General features: G+C 48.4%; 2 protein-coding genes across 7 annotated transcripts in view; both read right to left on the bottom strand.

Moving 5' to 3' along the window:
* Positions 1-23076, bottom strand: part of LOC110493284 (R3H domain-containing protein 2) — a 91197-nt gene that overhangs the window by 53777 nt on the left and 14344 nt on the right. For 5 of the 6 annotated variants that reach the window (XM_036950838.1, XM_036950840.1, XM_036950843.1 and 2 more), the window contains exons 2-4: positions 7086-7346; positions 6762-6970; positions 1194-1235 (exon numbers count right to left, since the gene is read on the bottom strand). In XM_036950838.1, coding sequence (XP_036806733.1) covers positions 1194-1235; positions 6762-6938 — 219 coding nt within the window. In that variant the 5' untranslated portion in view covers positions 6939-6970; positions 7086-7346. Of the gene's footprint in view, positions 1-1193; positions 1236-6761; positions 6971-7085; positions 7347-9987; positions 10318-23076 lie in introns of those variants that run through there. The other variant, XM_036950839.1, reaches the window with a different exon arrangement.
* LOC118940162 (serine/arginine-rich splicing factor 8-like) lies at positions 17205-17949 on the bottom strand. Its single transcript, XM_036948441.1, has 2 exons — positions 17935-17949; positions 17205-17810 (listed from the first exon to the last, which is right to left on the bottom strand). Exons 1-2 carry the CDS (start codon positions 17947-17949, stop codon positions 17205-17207), a joined length of 621 nt encoding a protein of 206 aa, XP_036804336.1.

Here is a 23076-nt window from a genome sequence, read left to right as displayed (position 1 = left end):
CAAAACATGAGGTGATGCTGGAAAGGCTTAATTGGTTTGAGATAAGTAAACATAAAAACAAATTCAACTTGTGTAGACTTCATAATCAAAACGTTGGGATTTCACTGGGTTGGAGGGGAATAACCCACTCGGGTGGGAGGGGAATAACCCACTCGGTGGGAGGGGAATAACCCACTCGGTGGGAGGGGAATAACCCACTCGGTGGGAGGGGAATAACCCACTCGGTTGGAGGGGAATAACCCACTGGGTTGGAGGGGAATGAACCACTCGGGTTGGAGGGGAATAACCCACTCGGTGGGAGGGGAATAACCCACTGGGTTGGAGGGGAATAACCCACTGGGTTGGAGGGGAATAACCCACTCGGTTGGAGGGGAATAAACCACTCGGTGGGAGGGGACTAACCCACTCGGTGGGAGGGGAATAACCCACTCGGTGGGAGGGGAATAACCCACTCGGTTGGAGGGGAATAACCCACTGGGTTGGAGGGGAATAACCCACTCGGTTGGAGGGGAATAACCCACTCGGTTGGAGGGGAATAACCCACTCGGTTGGAGGGGAATAACCCACTCGGTGGGAGGGGAATAACCCACTCGGTTGGGAGGGGAATAACCCACTCGGGTGGGAGGGGCATAACCCACTCGGTGGGAGGGAAATAACCCACTCGGTGGGAGGGGAATAACCCACTCGGTGGGAGGGGACTAACCCACTCGGTGGGAGGGGACTAACCCACTCGGTGGGAGGGGACTAACCCACTCGGTGGGGGGGGACTAAGCCACTCGGTGGGAGGGGACTAAGCCACTCGGGTGGGAGGGGACTAAGCCACTCGGGTGGGAGGGGACTAAGCCACTCGGGTGGGAGGGGACTAAGCCACTCGGGTGGGAGGGGACTAAGCCACTCGGGTGGGAGGGGACTAGCATGTAAATTGTGAGTGTACACACACACACACACGAAAGCTGACTTCCATAAATACCCTAGGTAATAGGCTGTGTGTGAGCTCATGGCTAAGCAGGCCTCACCTCTGCAACTTTTCCTGGTCTATCTAACCTGCTCACTAGGATTAGCCAACTCTGGGTCCAGTAATGCTAAGTAGGACCCTTTATCTAACGGGTGGACTTTAATCCCAGGATTAGGATCATGATGTGGAAACGTAGACAACAACATCAACACAACAGACAGGATAACGCCGTCCTTACCCTGGCTCTTTTCCTGCCGTGTCCGTGGTTCTGAGTACGCCTCTGCAAGGGAAGAACCTCTGGTAAGACTCGGAACGCCTAGCTGTACTCAAAACCATTTACAATGTTAAAGAAATATGTTAAAACCATATTTTAGTGAACAAATGTTTTGATTTCGTTGTTTAATTATAGGGAGATTACTGTGGTTGCTGTGCTAACAGATTATTTAACTTTCTATACTGTTTCTGGTAGATATTTGTTGAAGCTGAAGTTGACGATGAACCCACAATGCAATGCACAGTCGTGAAGGCACAACAGTGCCTCTTCCCCCCTCAGGAGGTTGGAAAAGTTTGGCATGGGCCCTCAAATCCCGAAAAGGTTTTACAGCTGTACCTCTGAGAGCATATTGACTGGCTTCCTCACTGCTTGGTATGGCAACAGCACCGCCTTCGATCGCGTGGCGCTACAGAAGGCGGTGCGGACAGCCCAGTACATAACAGCAGGGGGGGGCAGCAGGGTATCCTAGTGGTTAGAGCGTTGGACTAGTAACCGGAAGGTTGCAAGTTCAAACCCCCGAGCTGACAGGGTACAAATCTGTCGTTCTGCCCCCTGAACAAGGCAGTTCACCCACTGTTTCCTAGGCCGTCATTGTAAATTTGAATTTGTTCTTAACTGACTTGCCTAGTTAAATAAAGGAAAAAAAATCACTGGGAGCTCGTCATCCAGGACCTCTCTTTATCAGGCGGTGTAAAAAGACGGCCCGGAAAGTCGTCAAAGACTCCAACCGCCCGAGCCATAGACTATTCTCTCTGCTGCCGCACGGCAAGAGCTACCGGTACTTCCAGTCTGACCTCAACAGGCTCCTGAACAGCTTCTATCCCAAAGTAATACGATGAATAAATAGCTACACAGACTGAGTTCACCTTGTATCTTAATTGACCTTTTACTTAAAAATTTTCACATTCAGTCATGGCCAAAAGTTTTGAGAATGACACAAATATTAATTTTCACAAAGTCTGCTGCCTCAGTTTCTATGATGGCAATTTGCATATACTCCAGAGTGTTATGAAGAGTGATCAGATGAATTGCAATTAATTTGCAAAGTCCCTCTTTGCCATGCAAATGAACTGAATCCCCCACAAAAACATTTCCACTGCATCTCAGCCCTGCCACAAAAGGACCAGCTGACATCATGTCAGTGATTCTCTCGTTAACCCAGGTGTGACGGTTGACGAGGACAAGGTTGGAGATCACTCTGTCATGCTGATTGAGTTCGAATAACAGACTGGAAGCTTCAAAAGGAGGCTGGTACTTGAAATCATTGTTCTTCCTCTGTCATGCATGGTTACCTGCAAGGTAATACTTATTTTCCACCATAATTTGCAAATAAATTCATTAAAAATCCTACAATGTGATTTTCTGGATTTTTTGTCTCATTTTGTCTGTCATAGTTGAAGTGTACCTATGATGAAAATTACAGGCCTCTCATCTTTTTAAGTGGGAGAACTTGCACAATTGGTGGCTGACTAAATACTTTTTTTGCCCCACTGTATCTACCTCCCCTATACATATCTATCTCCCCTACACATATCTACCTCCCCTACACATATCTATCTCCCCTACACATATCTACCTCCCCTACACATATCTACCTCCCCTACACATATCTACCTCCCCTACACATATCTACCTCCCCTATACATATCTACCTCCCCTATACATATCTACCTCCCCTATACATATCTATCTCCCCTACACATATCTACCTCCCCTACACATATCTACCTCCCCTACACATATCTACCTCCCCTACACATATCTACCTCCCCTATACATATCTACCTCCCCTACACATATCTACCTCCCCTACACATATCTACCTCCCCTACACATATCTACCTCCCCTACACATATCTATCTCCCCTACACATATCTACCTCCCCTACACATATCTACCTCCCCTATACATATCTACCTCCCCTACACATATCTACCTCCCCTACAAATATCTACCTCCCCTATACATATCTACATCCCCTATACATATCTACCTCCCCTACACATATCTACCTCCCCTACAAATATCTACCTCCCCTATACATATCTACCTCCCCTATACATATCTACCTCCCCTACACATATCTACCTCCCCTACACATATCTACCTCCCCTACACATATCTACCTCCCCTACAAATATCTACCTCCCCTACAAATATCTACCTCCCCTATACATATCTATCTCCCCTACAAATATCTACCTCCCCTACAAATATCTACCTCCCCTACAAATATCTACCTCCCCTATACATATCTACCTCCCCTATACATATCTACCTCCACTACACATATCTACCTGTGTCACATGTTAATATGATATTAGATCTGACATGAATATTTCCTGTATATAGTATGCTTACTTACTTTAATGTGTATTTCATATTTCCTATTCTTATTTATTTTTTCTAGTAACACATTGTTATTGGTTATTTCATTGTTGTTGTTTTGAGTTTGCAAGAAAGGCAATTCGCTGTACTTGTGAATGTGATATTACAACTTGAAATCTCTCTCTGGGCAGGTCATGGCTAGAAAGGATACAGTTTGTCAAATTTACGTCAAAAGTAAATTTATTTTTGCATTTGAGCTAACCATAACCCTTTTCCTAACCTTACCAAAAACCTTGCCAAAAAGTTCCATTTTGGTTTCATCTGACCAGAGCACCTTCTTCCACATGTTTGGTGTGTCTCCCAGGTGGCTTGTGGCAAACTTTAAACAACACTTTTTATGGATATCTTTAAGAAATGGCTTTCTTCTTGCCACTCTTCCATAAAGGCCAGATTTGTGCAATATACGACTGATTGTTGTCCTATGGACAGAGTCTCCCACCTCAGCTGTAGATCTCTGCAGTTCATCCAGAGTGATCATGGGCCTCTTGGCTGCATCTCTGATCAGTCTTCTCCTTGTATGAGCTGAAAGTTTAGAGGGACTGTGCCTTTATGGAAGAGTGGCAAGAAGAAAGCCATTTCTTAAAGATATCCATAAAAAGTGTTGTTTAAAGTTTGCCACAAGCCACCTGGGAGACACACCAAACATGTGGAAGAAGGTGCTCTGGTCAGATGAAACCAAAATGGAACTTTTTGGCAACAATGCAAAACGTTATGTTTGGCTTAAAAGCAACACAGCTCATCACCCTGAACACACCATCCCCACTGTCAAACATGGTGGTGGCAGCATCATGGTTTGGGCCTGCTTTTCTTCAGCAGGGACAGGGAAGATGGTTAAAATTGATGGGAAGATGGATGGAGCCAAATACAGGACCATTCTGGAAGAAAACCTGATGGAGTCTGCAAAAGACCTGCGACTGGGACGGAGATTTGTCTTCCAACAAGACAATGATCCAAAACATAAAGCAAAATCTACAATGGAATGGTTCAATAATAAACATATCCAGGTGTTAGAATGGCCAAGTCAAAGTCCAGACCTGAATCCAATCGAGAATCTGTGGAAAGAACTGAAAACTGCTGTTCACAAATGCTCTCCATCCAACCTCACTGAGCTCAAGCTGTTTTGCAAGGAGGAAAGGGAAAAAATGTCAGTCTCTCGATGTGCAAAACTGATAGAGACAAACCTCAAGCCACTTACAGCTGTAATCGCAGCAAAAGGTGGCGCTACAAAGTATTAACTTAAGGGGGCTGAATAATTTTGCACGCCCAATTTTTCAGTTTTTGATTTGTTAAAAAAGTTTGAAATATCCAATAAATGTCGTTCCACTTCATGATTGTGTCCCACTTGTTGTTGATTCTTCACAAAAAAATACAGTTTTATATCTTTATGTTTGAAGCCTGAAATGTGGCAAAAGGTCGCAAAGTTCAAGGGGGCCGAATACTTTCGCAAGGCACTGTACTACCTTAATTGGGCCGACCAACCAGTGCTCCCGCACATTGGCTAACCGGGCTATCTGCATTGTGTCCCACCACCCGCCCAACCCCTCTTTTTACGCTACTGCTACTCTCTGTTCATCATATATGCATAGTCACTTTAACCATATGCACATGTACATACTACCTCAATCAGCCTGACTAACAGGTGTCTGTCTGTATGTAGCCTCGCTACTTTTATAGCCTCACTACTGTATATAGCCTGTCTTTTTACTGTTGTTTTATTTCTTTAATTATCTATTGTTCAACTAATACCTTTTTTTGCACTATTGGTTAGAGCCTGTAAGTAAGCATTTCACTGTAAGGTCAACTACACCTGTTGTAGTCGGCCCACGTGACAAATAAACTTTGATTTGATTTAGTGTGCATAGCGCTGAGAGAACATTTGTTCTTAGGTGCCCGACGCTGTTCAATTCCTCTAAATCAATTTTTTTTGTGAGCTCAACACATAATTTCTCTAAACTGAAATCAAAGCTAGTCGGAACTCTTAAATATCTGACTTGCTAACTGGTTGAACACGACACGTATATAACTTACAACCATTTAGCAAGTCGGAAATGCTCAAGTTTCCTAGTTCCGACTAGGACGTGAACGCGGCACAAGTCAAGAACTATGTGGGACGCTAGGCTGATTCGAAGTTGTAGTTCACATTAGGTAAATATTCAAGCTAGTTTAGCGCAGAAATGTGGTAATTAACTACAATGACCATAATCCATTGCGCCCATTCTTTCCAGCCACGGACAGAGGTGGATACACACCATATGAGACCGCATGAGAGAGGAATGACAACATGACGACGAGAGTGATAGAGACAGTTTGTGAGGTAGCTCTTCCCGATTGATAGTTAGTAAAAGTAGTCTTGAAAGTAGTCTTTATGTACTGTACTCTTCCCGATTGATAGTTAGTAAAAGTAGTCTTGAAAGTAGTCTTTATGTACTGTACTCTTCAATCCACTGTCAGTGTCAGATTGAAGGCAGGTGATGGCTGAGGGAAGCTCTAAAATCATTTTAATGCTTAAAAAATGAATTGAAAACTAAATCGAAAACCGTGATTATTTTGTAATAACAGAACTCAAAAAGCACTCATTGACACTACAGTGGTGAGCAATGACAGTCATTCGCTAAAAAGGGGCTATTTTTTCTCAACCATAACCACATCCAACTCTGCCAACCCATCCACACTACACTCCAGTCGTAGGTTTTCAGCGCGTGTGCATCGTGGCCGTATGCAACCATGCAATGCATGATGGGAGCGCAGGTTCAAATAGAACTGAAAAAGACATCCCGTTGTTTTATTTTGAGCATGTCTGTAAAAAATATATATATAATATAATATAATATATGCCTTGTCATTACAATATAAAATGTCTGAATATGTTCAAATCTAGACAGACACAGAATTCACAGACATTTTATTCTCTAGTGTAGTAGAACGATTCCTTCAAAAACTTTTCTGGAAATTACAACCCTGCAGTGCCGAGGAGGCCATCATCTCTGCCGAATCATCTCTCCTTTCTCCTGAAGTGTGTACTCGTTTACGACTCATCACAAATGTAAAAGCATCACTTCCATTAAGGGAAGTGAAGAATTCCACAATTTGGGAGAAAAGAGAGATGATTGGGAAGCAACCACATTCCCGTTGAGGTCAGTTACCTGTGAGTCCTGTGTGACGCTCTCCTCTGCCTCCATGCCCTCCCCGGTGCCCCAAGTGCCCTCCTGTCCCGGGAAAGGTTCAGGGGATGGGGAGTGCTTCCTCCTCGAGTCATCATTGAGTGGTCTACTACTTCCACCCTCCGTCTGAATGTCCTCCCCAGCCAGGCTCACGGACATCTTCTCAAGGGAGGGTAGGAGGACTCAAGAGACTGTTAAAGAAGACAAGCGGTTCAGAGGCTGTACAGGTTGAGGTTATGACCTGGGCTGAAGAAAACTAAAAGAACCCTAAACACGGTAGGAGTCGAGAAATACAGTGAACTGTACCTGACGAGGAGATCAGCTGTTCTGTGCCGATTCCTTACGGAGTGTGTCCCCAGGAGAGGGCTCTACAGAGGAGGACTGGGCCGCTCCACTGGGCGAGGGTATTCCATAGCGCGCTCCATATAAGGGGGGTGGGGAGAAAACAGCCGAGACGGGGAAGAGACGCCAGGTGAGTGGGTCTATATGTCCGTCCTTCCGTCAATATATCCGCCCGTGCGTCTCAGTGCAGCAGCTGGTTGATGAGAGCTCCTCCAGCCAGGACCGCTGGGGATAAGAGAAAGGTAGAATGACGTCACAACACAGTGATTCTCTGACGGGGTCTGACTCACGGCTCAAAGCGTGGGAGGACAGAGCTACCGGGCTGGCTGTGGAAGTAGGAATTCAGTCAGTGCATTAATGAACACTTGCGGACCTGGGTTGAAATAGGACTTTGTTTTTTTGTTCAGAAACTTTGCAACGGCTTACTGACAGAGTAGAGACGGCGTGTTTCTGTCTCCCGCTCACTCGTTAACAACACGGAGCTGATGAAAACATGACGGCATACTGCACCTTCAGGACAAGTGGCGCAAGACAAACACGCCAGAGCAAGACAGACAAACAGGACGCAGTGTTGAGTAACACGGTTCTCAGCAGTTTAACACAATTTCCTCGAAAGGCATCAGGAAGCTGTGTGTGTGTGTGTGTGTGTGTGTGTGTGAGAGAGAGTGTGTGTGAGAGAGAGATGCAGAGAGGAGAGGAGGCTGTATGGCAGGCAGGGATTCCCGAAGCAGGGGAAGACCCAGGCACAGCAAGGATGTCATCACTGAGACAGCAGCACCACATCAATGACCAGGGCACCCACACACACACACACCCACACACACACACCCCCACACACACACAACCACCCACAAACATAACCACCCAACTGCACTCAGCTCTGAAGAGGCAAATAGTATGTAAAAAAAAACATTGCAAATAACTTACAGCTGTTCTTGATTGAGCTTGCCTGTAGCAATGGAACCAATAGACACGTCCCCGAAGTGCAAACCACACCCACTTTTGACCTGGCACTCCAGGCAAGGCTAAAGAAAATTCTCAAATGATTTGTAATATTTCAAATAGCATATGAACCCAAGTTTGAAAGACAGACAGACAGACAGACAGAGACAGAGACAGAGACAGACAGACAGACAGACAGACAGACAGACAGACAGACAGACAGACAGACAGACAGACAGACAGACAGACAGCAGACAGACAGCAGACAGACAGAGCCTGCTGATTCACTGAGGGTTATTTAGTGCAGCTATTGACTCCCTGTCCTTCCGTTTAATTTAGCCTTTTTTGTTGTTGGTCGTAGCAGGTCAGGGATCTAAGCAATAGTTAGTACCAGATGTCAGGAGAGAAAACAGCTGACTGGGGTGTGGGGGTGTATGCTATAATATAGGCTTCTGTAAGCTATAGGGAAACAATGTAGCTGCTAGTTATCATTTATACACTGCAGCTGTAATCACATGGCCATTTAGCAGGTTGAATTTTATAATGGAGAGGATAGATGTGTGTGTACTGCAGAAACTGAATGAAAGATGAAGGTAAATGGTAATGTAGCACAGTAGAGAGAGAGAGAGAGAGAGAGAGAGAGAGAGAGAGAGAGAGAGAGAGAGAGAGAGAGACAGAGAGACAGAGAGACAGAGACACAGAGACACAGAGACACAGAGAGACACAGAGAGACACAGAGAGACACAGAGAGACACAGAGAGACACAGAGAGACACAGAGAGACAGAGAGAGAGAGAGAGAGAGAGAGGAATAGAGAGAGCTGTGAGGAACGGAGAGAGGCAGAGAGGGTTAGAGGCAGAGAGAGGGGGATAGAGAGAGAGGGATAGAGAGAGAGGGATAGAGAGAGTGTCAGAGAGAGCGGGATAGAGAGAGAGGGATAGAGAGGCAGAGAGCGAGAGGAACAGAGAGGGAGAGCTGTGAGGAAGAGAGAGAGGCAGAGAGGGACGGAGAGAGGGTTAGAGGCAGAGAGAGGGGGATAGAGAGAGAGAGGGAAAGAGAGAGAGGGATAGAGAGAGAGGGATAGAGAGGCAGAGAGCGAGAGGAACAGAGAGAGGGAGAGCTGTGAGGAAGAGCGAGAGAGGGATAAAGAGGAAGAGAGAGAGAGAAAAATAGAAAGGAAAGATGAATGAGTCAGAGCTGAGCAGAGAGGGGGAGGATGACGTCAGCAGGCAGAGCATTAAGAGGACACATTGAAAGAGGAAGAGAGAGAGGAATAGGGAGTGGGTGAAGACAGAAAAGAGGAGGGGCAGAGTAGGGGTATCCTCTATGACAGAGAAGAGAAAAAGAGAGAGAGAGTGTGTAGAGGGTCAAGATTGAAAAAGGGAGGGGGAGAAAGAGAGACACAGAGAGACGGACAGAGATAGCAGAGCTGCTGACCATAATCACCCCGCCCCTGTTCATTATAAAGACAGAGGAGAGAGAAAGAAAGACACAGAGAGGGAGAGAGGGGATCCTTTCAATCCATTATTGATGAGTGCTGGAATGTGGGCGGGAGGAGAGAGAAAGAAAGATACCGGTATGGAGAAAGAGAGAGAAAGAGAGGGACAGGGGAACCTTTCTCCAAGTCATCCTTCACAGCAGCAGGTCATCAAAGAGAACAAAAATAAACTCACTTCTCTCCATTCATTCATTCAAATTTGAATCATTTTTTAAAAAAGATGACTACCGCAACTATTTCCAGCCACACTTGTCAATGAACGTTCATTATGAATAGAGTGTCAGGAGTCAGGACAAGTCCTCCTAACACTGTCTGTTATCACGACACTAGTATTACAGATGACTGTTTATCTGCTACCCGCAGAGGAGGGACTCGAAGCATGCCGCATTCACTCATGTCCACAAGTCTTTACATTCAACACAATTACCTGCCCTGCAGTGGGTTTTGGGCTCCATGTGATGCAAATGTTGTCACCTGGGACGACTCTATGACAAAGGAAATAGAGTGTAACGTGGTTAGTCTCCTTCAGAAGTATGCTGGATGGATTGGAGGCTACCTCTCAAAGAAAAAAGAAAATAAAAAAAATGTCAAAAGAACCACAGGAAATTGGTCCCGTTCCCATTATAGACCTTACGTCATTTCTGCCCTTCTTCTAGTTTGGGAAGGGGGAGCAGAGAGAGCGACACGGCAGAGGGAGCAGGAGAGAGACATTTTTTTTTAATCAATGATGAAACAGACGGTGCTGCCATGCGATTGGCCGAGTCCTCCACCAATGGGAGGCCCAGCTCCATGGCAACAGGCTCTGTCACCAAGAGAAAACCAGAAAGCTCCCTCAACACCCCCATCTCTCTGTAGCACCCCCCCTTCCTGCCTGGCGAACCAAACACACACACACCTCTCTCTCTTACTGTAGCACCCCCCTTCATGTAGAACCCAAAAACACACACACACCTCTCTCACTGTAGCGCCACTCTTCATGTAGAACCCCAAAACACACACACACACACACCTCTCTCACTGTAGCGCCCCCCCTTCATGTAGAACCCAAACACACACCTCTCTCACTGTGGCGCCCCCCTTCATGTAGAACCCAAACACACACACACACACCTCTCACTGTAGCGCCCCCCTTCATGTAGAACCCAAACACACACAACTCTCAGTATCACCCTTTTTCCTTCACCAATTACCTAGCTCTGCAGATTTAAGGAGCTCAACTCACAATCTCTCTCTCTCTCACACACACACACACACACACACACACACACACACACACACACACACACACACACACACACACACACACACACACACAAAATTATCTGGGTTACAAAACACCAGCACACACGGAAAGTGATCCAATTCATAAACATTCTAGTGAAGAGTACAGATGGATGACTCCTTCACACACTACTCTGTTCTGTGTTGTGTCGTGTCGGGAATAGTCTCAGCAGATCGGTTTCAGGTGACCCCTGAACTAAGCAGATTGAGGAGCAGACGCACACTGAGACAGAGAGGCCTGAGGAGCTAACTAGTGAACGAGGACAGACAGGGAGGTGGACCACACTTCCTGGGGCTCTACACTCACATATGATCAGCTAGAAGCCAGCGACTCAGACCAGCGACTGAGTCACATCTCAAAAAATCATTCACCAAATGTTACAGAAATATTTCCCCAAATATCGCCAGTTAAAATACATGGCACTTAGCGTCACTGATGAGCATTTATGCCTCTGCTACATCAGACCGGCTACAGGCAGAGGTCTGGCCACGAGGTCATCTTCGCTGTTAAAGTATTCCTGATAACGATATAGATGTATTGATGTTTTCAGAGTCCAGGAGGACAACTGATGAGATTAGGATCTCTAGGACAGGTCTCTCCTTTTTCACTTGTTCATTGTAATGACGCTGTCTTGTACTGTGGGGACTAATGTTGCTTCCCTGTGTCTGGTCTGTATTCCACCAGGGAACACTTTAGTGTGTTATCCCCTGGGTTGTACTCGGTGCACCCAATTTTTACCCAATAAATCAAAATCACGAAGGTAGTTAATATTGGCCTCAGTGCAGGTGGTCCAGGCAGGTAGCAAACCAACAGTTGTAGACAGGAAACACTGTGCTCCATTACTGCAACAAATTGAGCCATCCATCCAATCTGAACCACCTATCATGTGAGCAATGCCCAGTCCCTCCCTCCCTCCCAGCTACCTCCATCCCTCCCTACCACCCAGCTACCTCCATCCCTCCCAGCACCCAGCTACCTCCCTCCCTCCCTCCCTAACACCCAGCTACCTCCATCCCTCCCTACCACCCAGCTACCTCCCTCCCTACCTACCACCCAGCTACATACATCCCTCCATCCCTCCCTCCCACCCAGCTACTTCAATCCCTCCCTCCCTACCACCCAGCTACTTCCATCCCTCCCTAACACCCAGCTACCTCCATCCCTCCCTACCACCCAGCTAACTCCATCCCTCCATACCACCCAGCTAACTCCATCCCTCCATACCACCCAGCTACCTCCATCCCTCCCTACCTACCACCCAGCTACCTCCATCCCTCCATCCCTCCCTACCACCCAGCTACTTCAATCCCTCCCTCCCTACCACCCAGCTACTTCCATCCCTCCCTACCACCCAGCTAACTCCATCCCTCCATACCACCCAGCTAACTCCATCCCTCCATACCACCCAGCTAACTCCATCCCTCCATACCACCCAGCTAACTCCATCCCTCCCTACCACCCAGCTAACTCCATCCCTCCATACCACCCAGATACCTCCATCCCTCCCTACCACCCAGCTAACTCCATCCCTCCCTACCACCCAGCTACCTCCATCCCTCCCTACCACCCAGCTACCTCCATCCCTCCCAGCACCCAGCTACCTCCATCCCTCCCTCCCTACCAGCTACCTCCATCCCTCCCTACCACCCAGCTAACTCCATCCCTCCCTCCCTACCAGCTACCTCCATCCCTCCCTACCACCCAGCTAACTCCATCCCTCCCTCCCTACCAGCTACCTCCATCCCTCCCAGCACCCAGCTACCTCCATCCCTCCCAGCACCCAGCTACCTCCATCCCTCCCAGCACCCAGCTACTTCCATCCCTCCCAGCACCCAGCTACCTCCATCCCTCCCAGCACCCAGCTACTTCCATCCCTCCCAGCACCCAGCTACCTCCATCCCTCCCAGCACCCAGCTACTTCCATCCCTCCCAGCACCCAGCTACTTCCATCCCTCCCAGCACCCAGCTACTTCCATCCCTCCCAGCACCCAGCTACTTCCATCCCTCCCAGCACCCAGCTACTTCCATCCCTCCCAGCACCCAGCTACTTCCATCCCTCCCAGCACCCAGCTACTTCCATCCCTCCCAGCACCCAGCTACTTCCATCCCTCCCAGCACCCAGCTACCTCCATCCCTCCCAGCACCCAGCTACCTCCATCCCTCCCAGCACCCAGCTACCTCCATCCCTCCCTACCACCCAGCTACCTCCATCCCTCCCTACCAGCACCCAGCTACCTCCATCCCTCCCTACCAGCACCCAGCTACCTCCATCCCTCCCTACCAGCACCCAGCTACCTCCATCCCTCCCTACCACCCAGCTACCTCCATCCCTACCAGCACCCAGCTACCTCCATCCCTCCCTACCACCCAGCTACCTCCATCCCAGCTACCTCCATCCCTCCCTCCCTCCCTCCCAGCTACCTCCATCCCTCCCTCACAGCACCCAACTACCTCCATTCCTCCCTCCCAGCATCTAGCTACCTCATCCCTCCCTCCCTCCCAGCACCTAGCAACCTCATCCCTCCCTCCCTCCCTCCCAGCACCCAGCTACCTCAATCCCTCCCAGCACCCAGCTAACTCCAACCCTCCCTCCCTACCATCCAGCTACCTCCATCCCTCCCTCCCTCCCAGCTACCTCCACCCCACCCTCCCTCCCAGCTACCTCCATTCCTCCCTCCCAGCACCTAGCTACCTCCATTCCTCCCCCCAGCCCCCAGCTTCCTACATCCCTCCCAGCACCCAGCTAACTCCATCCCTCCCTCCCTACCATCCAGCTACCTCCCTCCCTCCCTCCATCCCAGCTACTTCCACCCCTCCCTCCCTCCCAGCTACCTCCCTCCCTCCCAGCACCCAGCTACCTCCATCCCTCCCTCCCAGCACCCAGCTCCCTCCATCCCTCCCAGCACCCAGCTACCTCCATCGCTCCCTCCATCCCAGCTACCTCCATCCCAGCTACGTCCATCCGTCCCAGCACCCAGCTACCTCCATCCCTCCCTCCCTCCCAGCTACCTCCATCCCTCCCTCACAGCACCCAGCTACCTCCATTCCTCCCTCCCAGCACATAGCTACCTCAACCCTCCCTCCCAGCACCCAGCTAACGCCAGCCCTCCCTCCCTCCCAGCTACCTCTAGCTGTTCCAAAGTCAACTATACTGTGTGGTGTTTTAGGCTGAAAACCGTCTGCCCTGAAGTCTACAATAGATCAGTGTCATCAGTCAAGCTGTCGGATGGACACGAGGTTATACTGTATGATTGAGGTTATACTGTATGATTGATGATAGAGAGCGAGAGAGAGAAGACAGGCTATGTGCACACTGCCCACAAAATGAGGTGGAAACTGAGCTGCACTTCTTAACTTCCTGCCAAATGTATGACCATATTAGAGACACGTATTTCCCTCAGATTACACAGATACACAAATAATTTGAAAACAAACCCTTGTCTAGTACCCACCAACCTACAGCCAGCCAGGAGACAGTGGAGAGAGAGCAGGGCAACCAGCCAGGAGACAGTGGAGAGAGAGCAGGGCAGCCAGCCAGGAGACAGTGGAGAGAGAGAGCAGGGCAACCAGCCAGGAGACAGTGGAGAGAGAGAGCAGGGCAACCAGCCAGGAGACAGTGGAGAGAGAGAGCAGGGCAACCAGCCAGGAGACAGTGGAGAGAGAGAGCAGGGCAACCAGACAGGAGACAGTGGAGAGAGAGAGCAGGGCTACCAGCCAGGAGACAGTGGAGAGAGAGAGCAGGGCAACCAGCCAGGAGACAGTGGAGAGAGAGAGCAGGGCAACCAGCCAGGAGACAGTGGAGAGAGAGAGCAGGGCAACCAGCCAGGAGACAGTGGAGAGAGAGCAGGGCAACCAGCCTAGAGACAGTGGAGAGAGGAGGGCAACCAGCCAGGAGACAGTGGAGAGAGGAGGGCAACCAGCCAGGAGACAGTGGAGAGAGAGAGCAGGGCAACCAGCCAGGAGACAGTGGAGAGAGAGAGCAGGGCAACCAGCCAGGAGACAGTGGAGAGAGAGAGCAGGGCAACCAGCCAGGAGACAGTGGCGAGAGAGCAGGGCTAACAGCCAGGAGACAGTGGAGAGAGAGAGAGCAGGGCAACCAGCCAGGAGACAGTGGAAAGAGAGCAGGGCAACCAGCCAGGAGACAGTGGAAAGAGGGATCAGGGCAACCAGCCAGGAGACAGTGGAGAGAGAGAGCAGGGAAACCAGCCAGGAGACAGTGGAGAGAGAGAGCAGGGAAACCAGCCAGGAGACAGTGGAGAGAGAGAGCAGGGAAACCAGCCAGGAGACAGTGGAGAGAGAGAGCAGGGAAACCAGCCAGGAGACAGTGGAGAGAGAGAGCAGGGCAACCAGCCAGGAGACAGTGGAGAGAGGAGGGCAACCAGCCAGGAGACAGTGGAGAGAGAGAGCAGAGCAACCAGCCAGGACACAGTGGAGAGAGAGAGCAGGGCAACCAGCCAGGAGACAGTGGAGAGAGAGAGCAGGGCAACCAGCCAGGAGACAGTGGAGAGAGAGAGCAGGGCAACCAGCCAGGAGACAGTGGCGAGAGAGCAGGGCTACCAGCCAGGAGACAGTGGAGAGAGAGAGAGCAGGGCAACCAGCCAGGAGACAGTGGAAAGAGAGCAGGGCAACCAGCCAGGAGACAGTGGAGAGAGAGAGCAGGGCAACCAGCCAGGAGACAGTGGAGAGAGAGAGCAGGGCAACCAGCCAGGAGACAGTGGAGAGAGAGAGCAGGGCAACCAGCCAGGAGACAGTGGAGAGAGAGAGCAGGGCAACCAGACAGAAGACAGTGGAGAGAGAGAGAGCAGGGAAACCAGCCAGGAGACAGTGGAGAGAGAGAGCAGGGCAACCAGCCAGGAGACAGTGGAGAGAGGAGGGCAACCAGCCAGGAGACAGTGGAGAGAGAGAGCAGGGAAACCAGCCAGGAGACAGTGGAGAGAGAGAGCAGGGAAACCAGCCAGGAGACAGTGGAGAGAGAGAGCAGGGCAACCAGCCTGGAGACAGTGGAGAGAGAGAGCAGGGCAACCAGCCAGGAGACAGTGGATAGAGAGCAGAGCTACCAGCCAGGAGACAGTGGAGAGAGCAGGGCAGCCAGCTCAAAAACAACAGAGCAACAAACAGAAAGACCAGCAGCCTTCCCACCTGACAAATACAGACCCTTCAAATCCCTCAGCACACCCACGAGCAGGCAGACACACAGCACACCCACAGACAGCCCTTAGGTCACAGTCACACACAGAGAAGGAGCAGTGCAACATTAACACACCAGCTCTCATCTGACAGACTCACTAGAGACGGAGCTGTAGTGGAGCAGGTTGAGAGCTTCATGTTCCTCGGTGTCCACATCACTAAGGATCTATCATGGTCCACACACACCAACACAGTTGTGAAGAGGGCACGACAACGCCTCTTCCCCCCCAGGAGAATGAAAAGATTTGGCATGGGTCCTCAGATCCTTACAAAGTTCTACAGCTGCACCATTGAGAGCATCTTGACTGGCTGCATCACCGCCTGGTATGGCACCTGCTCAGCATCCATAAGGCGCTACAGAGGGTAGTTCTATCTCAAGGCCATCAGACTGTTAAACAGCCAACACAAACATTGAATGGCTGCTGCCAACACACTGACTGAACTCCAGCCACTTTAATAATGGGAATTGATGGAAATTGATGTAAAATATATCACCAGCCACTTTAAACAATGCTACTTAATATAATGTTTACATACCCTACATTACTCATCTCATATGTATATACTGTACTCTATATCATATACTGCATCTTTATGTAATACATGTATCACTAGCCACTTTAAACTATGCCACTTTGTTTACATACCCTACATTACTCATCTCATATGTATATACTGTACTCAATACCATCTACTGCATCTTGCCTATGCCGTTCTGTACCATCACTCATTCATATCTTTATGTACATATTCTTTATCCCTTTACACTTGTGTGTATAAGGTAGTAGTTTTGGAATTGTTCAGGTTAGATTACTCATTGGTTATTACTGCATTGTCGGAACTAGAAGCACAAGCATTTCGCTACACTCGCATTAACATCTGCTAACCATGTGTATGTGACAAATAACATTTGATTTGATTTAATTAGTGCGTACGGCCCAGTACATCACTGGGGCCAAGCTTTCTGCCATCCAGGACCAATATACCAGGCGGTGTCAGAGGAAGGCCCTATAGAGGGTGGTACGTACGGCCCAGTACATCACTGGGGCCAAGCTTTCTGCCATCCAGGACCAATATACCAGGCGGTGTCAGAGGAAGGCCCTATAGAGGGTGGTACGTACGGCCCAGTACATCACTGGGGCCAAGCTTTCTGCCATCCAGGACCTCTATACCAGTCAGAGGAAGGCCCTAAAAAGCTCCGTCTCGCTACGACTCGAGCGATACCTCTCCGTCTCGCTACGACTCGAGCGATACCTCTCAGTCTCGTTACGACTCGAGCGATACCTCTCCGTCTCGTTACGACTCGAGCGATACCTCTCCGCCTCGCTACGACTCGAGGGATACCTCTCCGCCTCGCTACGACTCGAGCGATACCTCTCCGCCTCGCTACGACTCGAGCGATACCTCTCCGCCTCGCTACGACTCGAGCGATACCTCTCCGCCTCGCTACGACTCGAGCGATACCTCTCCGTCTCGCTACGACTCGAGCGATACCTCTCCGTCTCGCTACGACTCGAGCGATACCTCTCCGTCTCGCTACGACTCGAGCGATACCTCTCCGTCTCGCTACGACTCGAGCGATACCTCTCCGTCTCGTTACGACTCGAGCGATACCTCTCCGTCTCGTTACGACTCAAGCGATACCTCTCCGTCTCGTTACGATTCGAGCGATACCTCTCCGTCTCGTTACGACTCGAGCGATACCTCTCCGTCTCGTTACGACTCGAGCGATACCTCTCCGTCTCGTTACGACTCGAGCGATACCTCTCCCTCCATCCATTCTAGCAGCAGGATACACGGAGAATGGAACAGCTGGATAGGGTAAACCACTCGAGTAGCACAAAACAGAATATAACGTTGTAACGCAATGTCATGTGTACAGCATAAAAACCTGAATCACTATACTGAGAACTTGGTCATTTCGTAAAGGACGTGACGTGTTTGTGTTTTTTTATGTAGGTGTTTTTGGAGCCGTTGCTCGTGTTTGTCCGCGGCCCCCATACAGCAGGACCAGCAATAAGGAAGTGTATCGCGAGTGGGGTAAGTTTCTCAAAAACAAGTGTAATGGCAAAAACAAAAAAACTGTCTTGACACTTCTAGAAGATTCTATTTACATAAAAAAAAATACAGATTTGGTTTAAAATAGGTAAACTTGTCCTTTAATTAGACAGTGGTGCTGGTGTAGACGTCACCTAGAGCCCTGTGCCAGATCATGATCACGTCTCTGACCTGACAGCAGTAACAGGACAACCTCTCACTGAGAACAGCCATCTGCTCTCACCTAGCCTAGCTGTTGCAACACTCCTCCCTACTCCCTTCTCCCCTCTCCTCCAAGCCCAGCCTGCACCTCCTCTCCCCTCTCCTCCAAGCCCAGCCTGCACCTCCTCTCCCCTCTCCTCCAAGCCCAGCCTGCACCTCCTCTCCCCTCTCCTCCAAGCCCAGCCTGCACCTCCTCTCCCCTCTCCTCCTCCTTTTTCTCCAAGCCCAGTCTACTACACCTCTCCCATCTCTCCTCCGTTTTCTCCTAAACCAGTATGCTCTACTTTCTTCCCTCACTTCTCATCCCCCCCCCCATCCTGCTCTCAAACAAAATGCTACTGAGAAAACTCCCACTCTCCTCCCAAGCAGCCATGATCATGGTGGGTGAGGCGCGGCAACAGAAAAGACAGAAGGGATTCTAGTTAGGTGTTCTAATTGGCCCATTATATAGACTACTTTACACCAGAAAGTAGCAGATTTGCACAACAGCAATATGTGACAAAGTGTCTATCATTTAATGGTTAATGGAAACGTATAATGTAACAGTAATGGGTAATGGTAATGCATATTGTAACTGTAATGGGTAATGGTAATGCATATTGTAACAGTAATGGGTAATGGCAATGCATATTGTAAGAATAATGGGTAATGGAAATGTATATTGTAACAATAATGGGTAATGCTCATGTATATCGTAACAATAATGGGTAATGTATATTGTAACTGTAATGGGTAATGGTCATGTATATTGTAACTGTAATGGGTAATGGTAATGTATATTGTAACTGTAATGGTAATGTATATTGTAACTGTAATGGTAATGTATATTGTAACTGTAATGGGTAATGGCAATGTATAATGTAACAATAATGGGTAATGGTTATGCATATTTTAACAATAATGTGCATTGCTAATGTATATTGTAACAGTAATGGTAATGTATATTATAACAATAATGGGTAATGTATAATGTAACAGTAATGGGTAATGGTAATGTATAGTGTAACAGTAATGGGTAATGGTAATGTATAGTGTAATAGTAATGGTAATGTATATTGTAACAATAATTGCTAATGTATAGTGTAACAATAATGGGTAATGTATATTGTAACAATAATGGGTAATGTATAGTGTAACAATAATGGGTAATGTATATTGTAACAATAATGGGTAATGTATAGTGTAACGGTAATGGGTAATGGTAATGTATAGTGTAACAGTAATGGGTAATGGTAATGTATAGTGTAATAGTAATGGTAATGTATATTGTAACAATAATTGCTAATGTATAGTGTAACAATAATGGGTAATGTATATTGTAACAATAATGGGTAATGTATATTGTAACAGTAATGGGTAATGCATATTGTAACAGTAATGGGTAATGGTAATGTATATCGTAACAATAATGGGTAATGTATAGTGTAACAGTAATGGGTAATGGTAATGTATAGTGTAACAGTAATGGGTAATGGTAATGTATATCGTAACAATAATGGGTAATGGTAATGTATATTGTAACAGTAATGGGTAATGGTAATGTATATCGTAACAGTAATGGGTAATGGTAATGTATATCGTAACAATAATTGGTAATGTATAGTGTTACAATAATGGGTAACGGTAATGTATATTGTAACAGTAATGGGTAATGGTAATGTATATCGTAACAATAATGGGTAATGGTAATGTATATTGTAACAGTAATGGGTAATGGTAATGTATATCGTAACAGTAATGGGTAATGGTAATGTATATCGTAACAATAATTGGTAATGTATAGTGTTACAATAATGGGTAACGGTAATGTATATTGTAAAAATAATGGTTAATGGTAATGTATATTGTATTCCTGCTTATTATTTCTGGTGTGAATACGAATAGGATGGCTTAGGCATAGGTTGTGTTGTGTTGCTCATTCCCCCTCATACTACCCTCCAGTGACCTTCCTTCCCCTCCCCCTATCACTACCTTACTACCTCCAGTGACCTCCCCTATCACTACCTTACTACCTCCAGTGACCTCCCCTATCTCTTCCTTCCAACTCGTGACCTCCCCTATCACTACCTTACTACCTCCAGTGACCTCCCCTATCACTACCTTACTACCTCCAGTGACCTCCCCAATCACTACCTTACTACCTCCAGTGACCTCCCCTATCACTACCTTCCAACTCCAGTGACCTCCCCTCCCCAATCACTACCTTACTACCTCCAGTGACCTCCCCTATCACTACCTTACTACCTTCAGTGACCTCCCCTATCACTACCTTACTACCTCCAGTGACCTCCCCTATCACTACCTTCCAACTCCAGTGACCTCCCCTATCACTACCTTACTACCTCCAGTGACCTCCCCTATCTCTACCTTCCAACTCTTGACCTCCCCTATCACTACCTTACTACCTCCAGTGACATCCCCTATCTCTACCTTCCAACTCGTGACCTCCCCTATCACTACCTTACTACCTCCAGTGACCTCCCCTATCACTACCTTACTACCTCCAGTGACCTCCCCTATCACTACCTTACTACCTCCAGTGACCTCCCCTATCTCTACCTTCCAACTCGTGACCTCCCCTATCACTACCTTACTACCTCCAGTGACCTCCCCTATCACTACCTTACTACCTCCAGTGACCTCCCCTATCACTACCTTACTACCTCCAGTGACCTCCCCTATCTCTACCTTCCAACTCCAGTGACCTCCCCTCTCCAATCACTAGCTTACTACCTCCAGTGACCTCCCCTCCCCGATCACTACCTTACTACCTCCAGTGACCTCCCCTATCTCTACCTTCCAACTCCAGTGACCTCCCCTCCCCAATCACTACCTTACTACCTCCAGTGACCTCCCCTCCCCTATCACTACCTTACTACCTCCAGTGACCTCCCCTATTACTACCTTCCAACTCCAGTGACCTCCCCTATCACTACCTTACTACCTCCAGTGACCTCCCCTATCACTACCTTACTACCTCCAGTGACCTCCCCTATCACTACCTTACTACCTCCAGTGACCTCCCCTCCCCGATCACTACCTTACTACCTCCAGTGACCTCCCCTATCTCTACCTTCCAACTCCAGTGACCTCCCCTCCCCAATCACTACATTACTACATTACTACATAGTGACCTCCCCTCCCCAATCACTACCTTACTACCTCCAGTGAACTCCCCTATCACTACCTTACTACCTCCAGTTACCTCCCCTCCCCTGTGGACATTTGACTTGCTGCTGCTGCTTCTCAAACATCTGGTTGTTGTTAAATTCTTCTGTAAATAGAAATGACTATTGTCCCGTAGCACTCACTGTCATCATGAAGTGCTTTGTTGAGAGCCTAGTCAAGGATCGCATCACCTCCACCCTACCTGATACCCTAGACCCACTGACGATGCAATCACCATCGCACTGCCCTGTCCCATCTGGACAAGAGGGATACCTATGTAATAATGCTGTTCATTGACTACAGCTCAGCCTTAAACACCATAGTACCATCCAAGCTCAACATCAAGCTCAGGGCCTTGGATTTGAACCCCGTCCTGTGCAACTGGGTCCTGGACTTCCTGATGGGCCGCCCCAAGGTGGTGAAGGTAGGCAACAACACCTCCACTACGCTAATCCTCAACACAGGGGCTCCACAAGGGTGCGTGATCTGCCCCATCCTGTGCTCCCTGTTCACCCATGACTGCGTGGCCACACACGCCTCCAACTCAATCATCAAGCTTGCAGACAACACAACAGACCTGATTACCAAAAACGACAAGACAGCCTACAGGGAGGTGATGAGGTCCCTGGCAGAGTGGTGCCAGGAAAATAACCTCTCCCTCAACGTCAACAAAACGAAGGAGCTGGTCGTGGACTTCAGGAGACAGCAGAGGGAGCCACGCCCCTATCCACATCGACGGGACCGCAGTGGAGAAGGTGAAAAGCTTCAAGTTCCTTGCCATACACATCACTGATGATCTGAAATGGTTCACCCACAGACAGTGTGGTGAAGAAGGCGCAACAGCACCTCCTCAGGAGGCTGAAGAAATTTGGCTTGGCCCCTAAGACCCTATCAAACTTTTACAGGTGCACAATTGAGAGCATCCTGTCAGGTGGAAACACAGCTCTGGAGAGCCCGCAACCACAGGGCTCTCCAGAGGGTGGTGTGGTCTGCCTAACGCGTCATTGGGGGCACACAGCCCGCCCTCCATGACACCTACAGCACCAGTTGTCACAGGAAGGCCAAAAAGATAATCAAGGACATCAACGACGTGAGCCACGGCCTGTTCACCCCATTATCATCCAGAAGGCGAGGTCAGTACAGGTGCATCAAAGCTGGAACCGAGAGACTGAAAAACAGCTTCTATCTCAAGGTCATCAGACTGTTAAATAGCCATCACTAGCCCACTTCCACCCGGTTACTCAACCCTGCACCTGAGAGGCTGCTGCCCTATTTACATAAGACTTGGAAACACTGGCCACTTTAATCATGTTTACATGCTGTATTATATTTTACTGTAAACTCAGCAAAAAAAGAAACGTCCTCTCACTGTCAACTGTGTTTATTTTCAGCAAACTTAAATATGTGTAAATATTTGTATGAACATAACAAGATTCAACAACTTATACATAAACTGAATAAGTTCCACAGACATGTGACTAACAGAAATTGAATAATGTGTCCCTTCAAAATCAAAAGTAACAGTCAGTATCTGGTGTGGCCACCAGCTGCATTAAGTACTGCAGTGCATCTCCTCCTCGTGGACTGCACCTGATTTGCCAGTTCTTGCTTCTTGCTTCC

Source organism: Oncorhynchus mykiss, chromosome 17, assembly GCF_013265735.2.
Source record: "Oncorhynchus mykiss isolate Arlee chromosome 17, USDA_OmykA_1.1, whole genome shotgun sequence".
Taxonomy (NCBI): domain Eukaryota; kingdom Metazoa; phylum Chordata; class Actinopteri; order Salmoniformes; family Salmonidae; genus Oncorhynchus; species Oncorhynchus mykiss.
The sequence above is the reverse complement of the archived record's forward strand: the minus strand, read 5'-3'. Positions and strand labels throughout refer to the sequence as shown.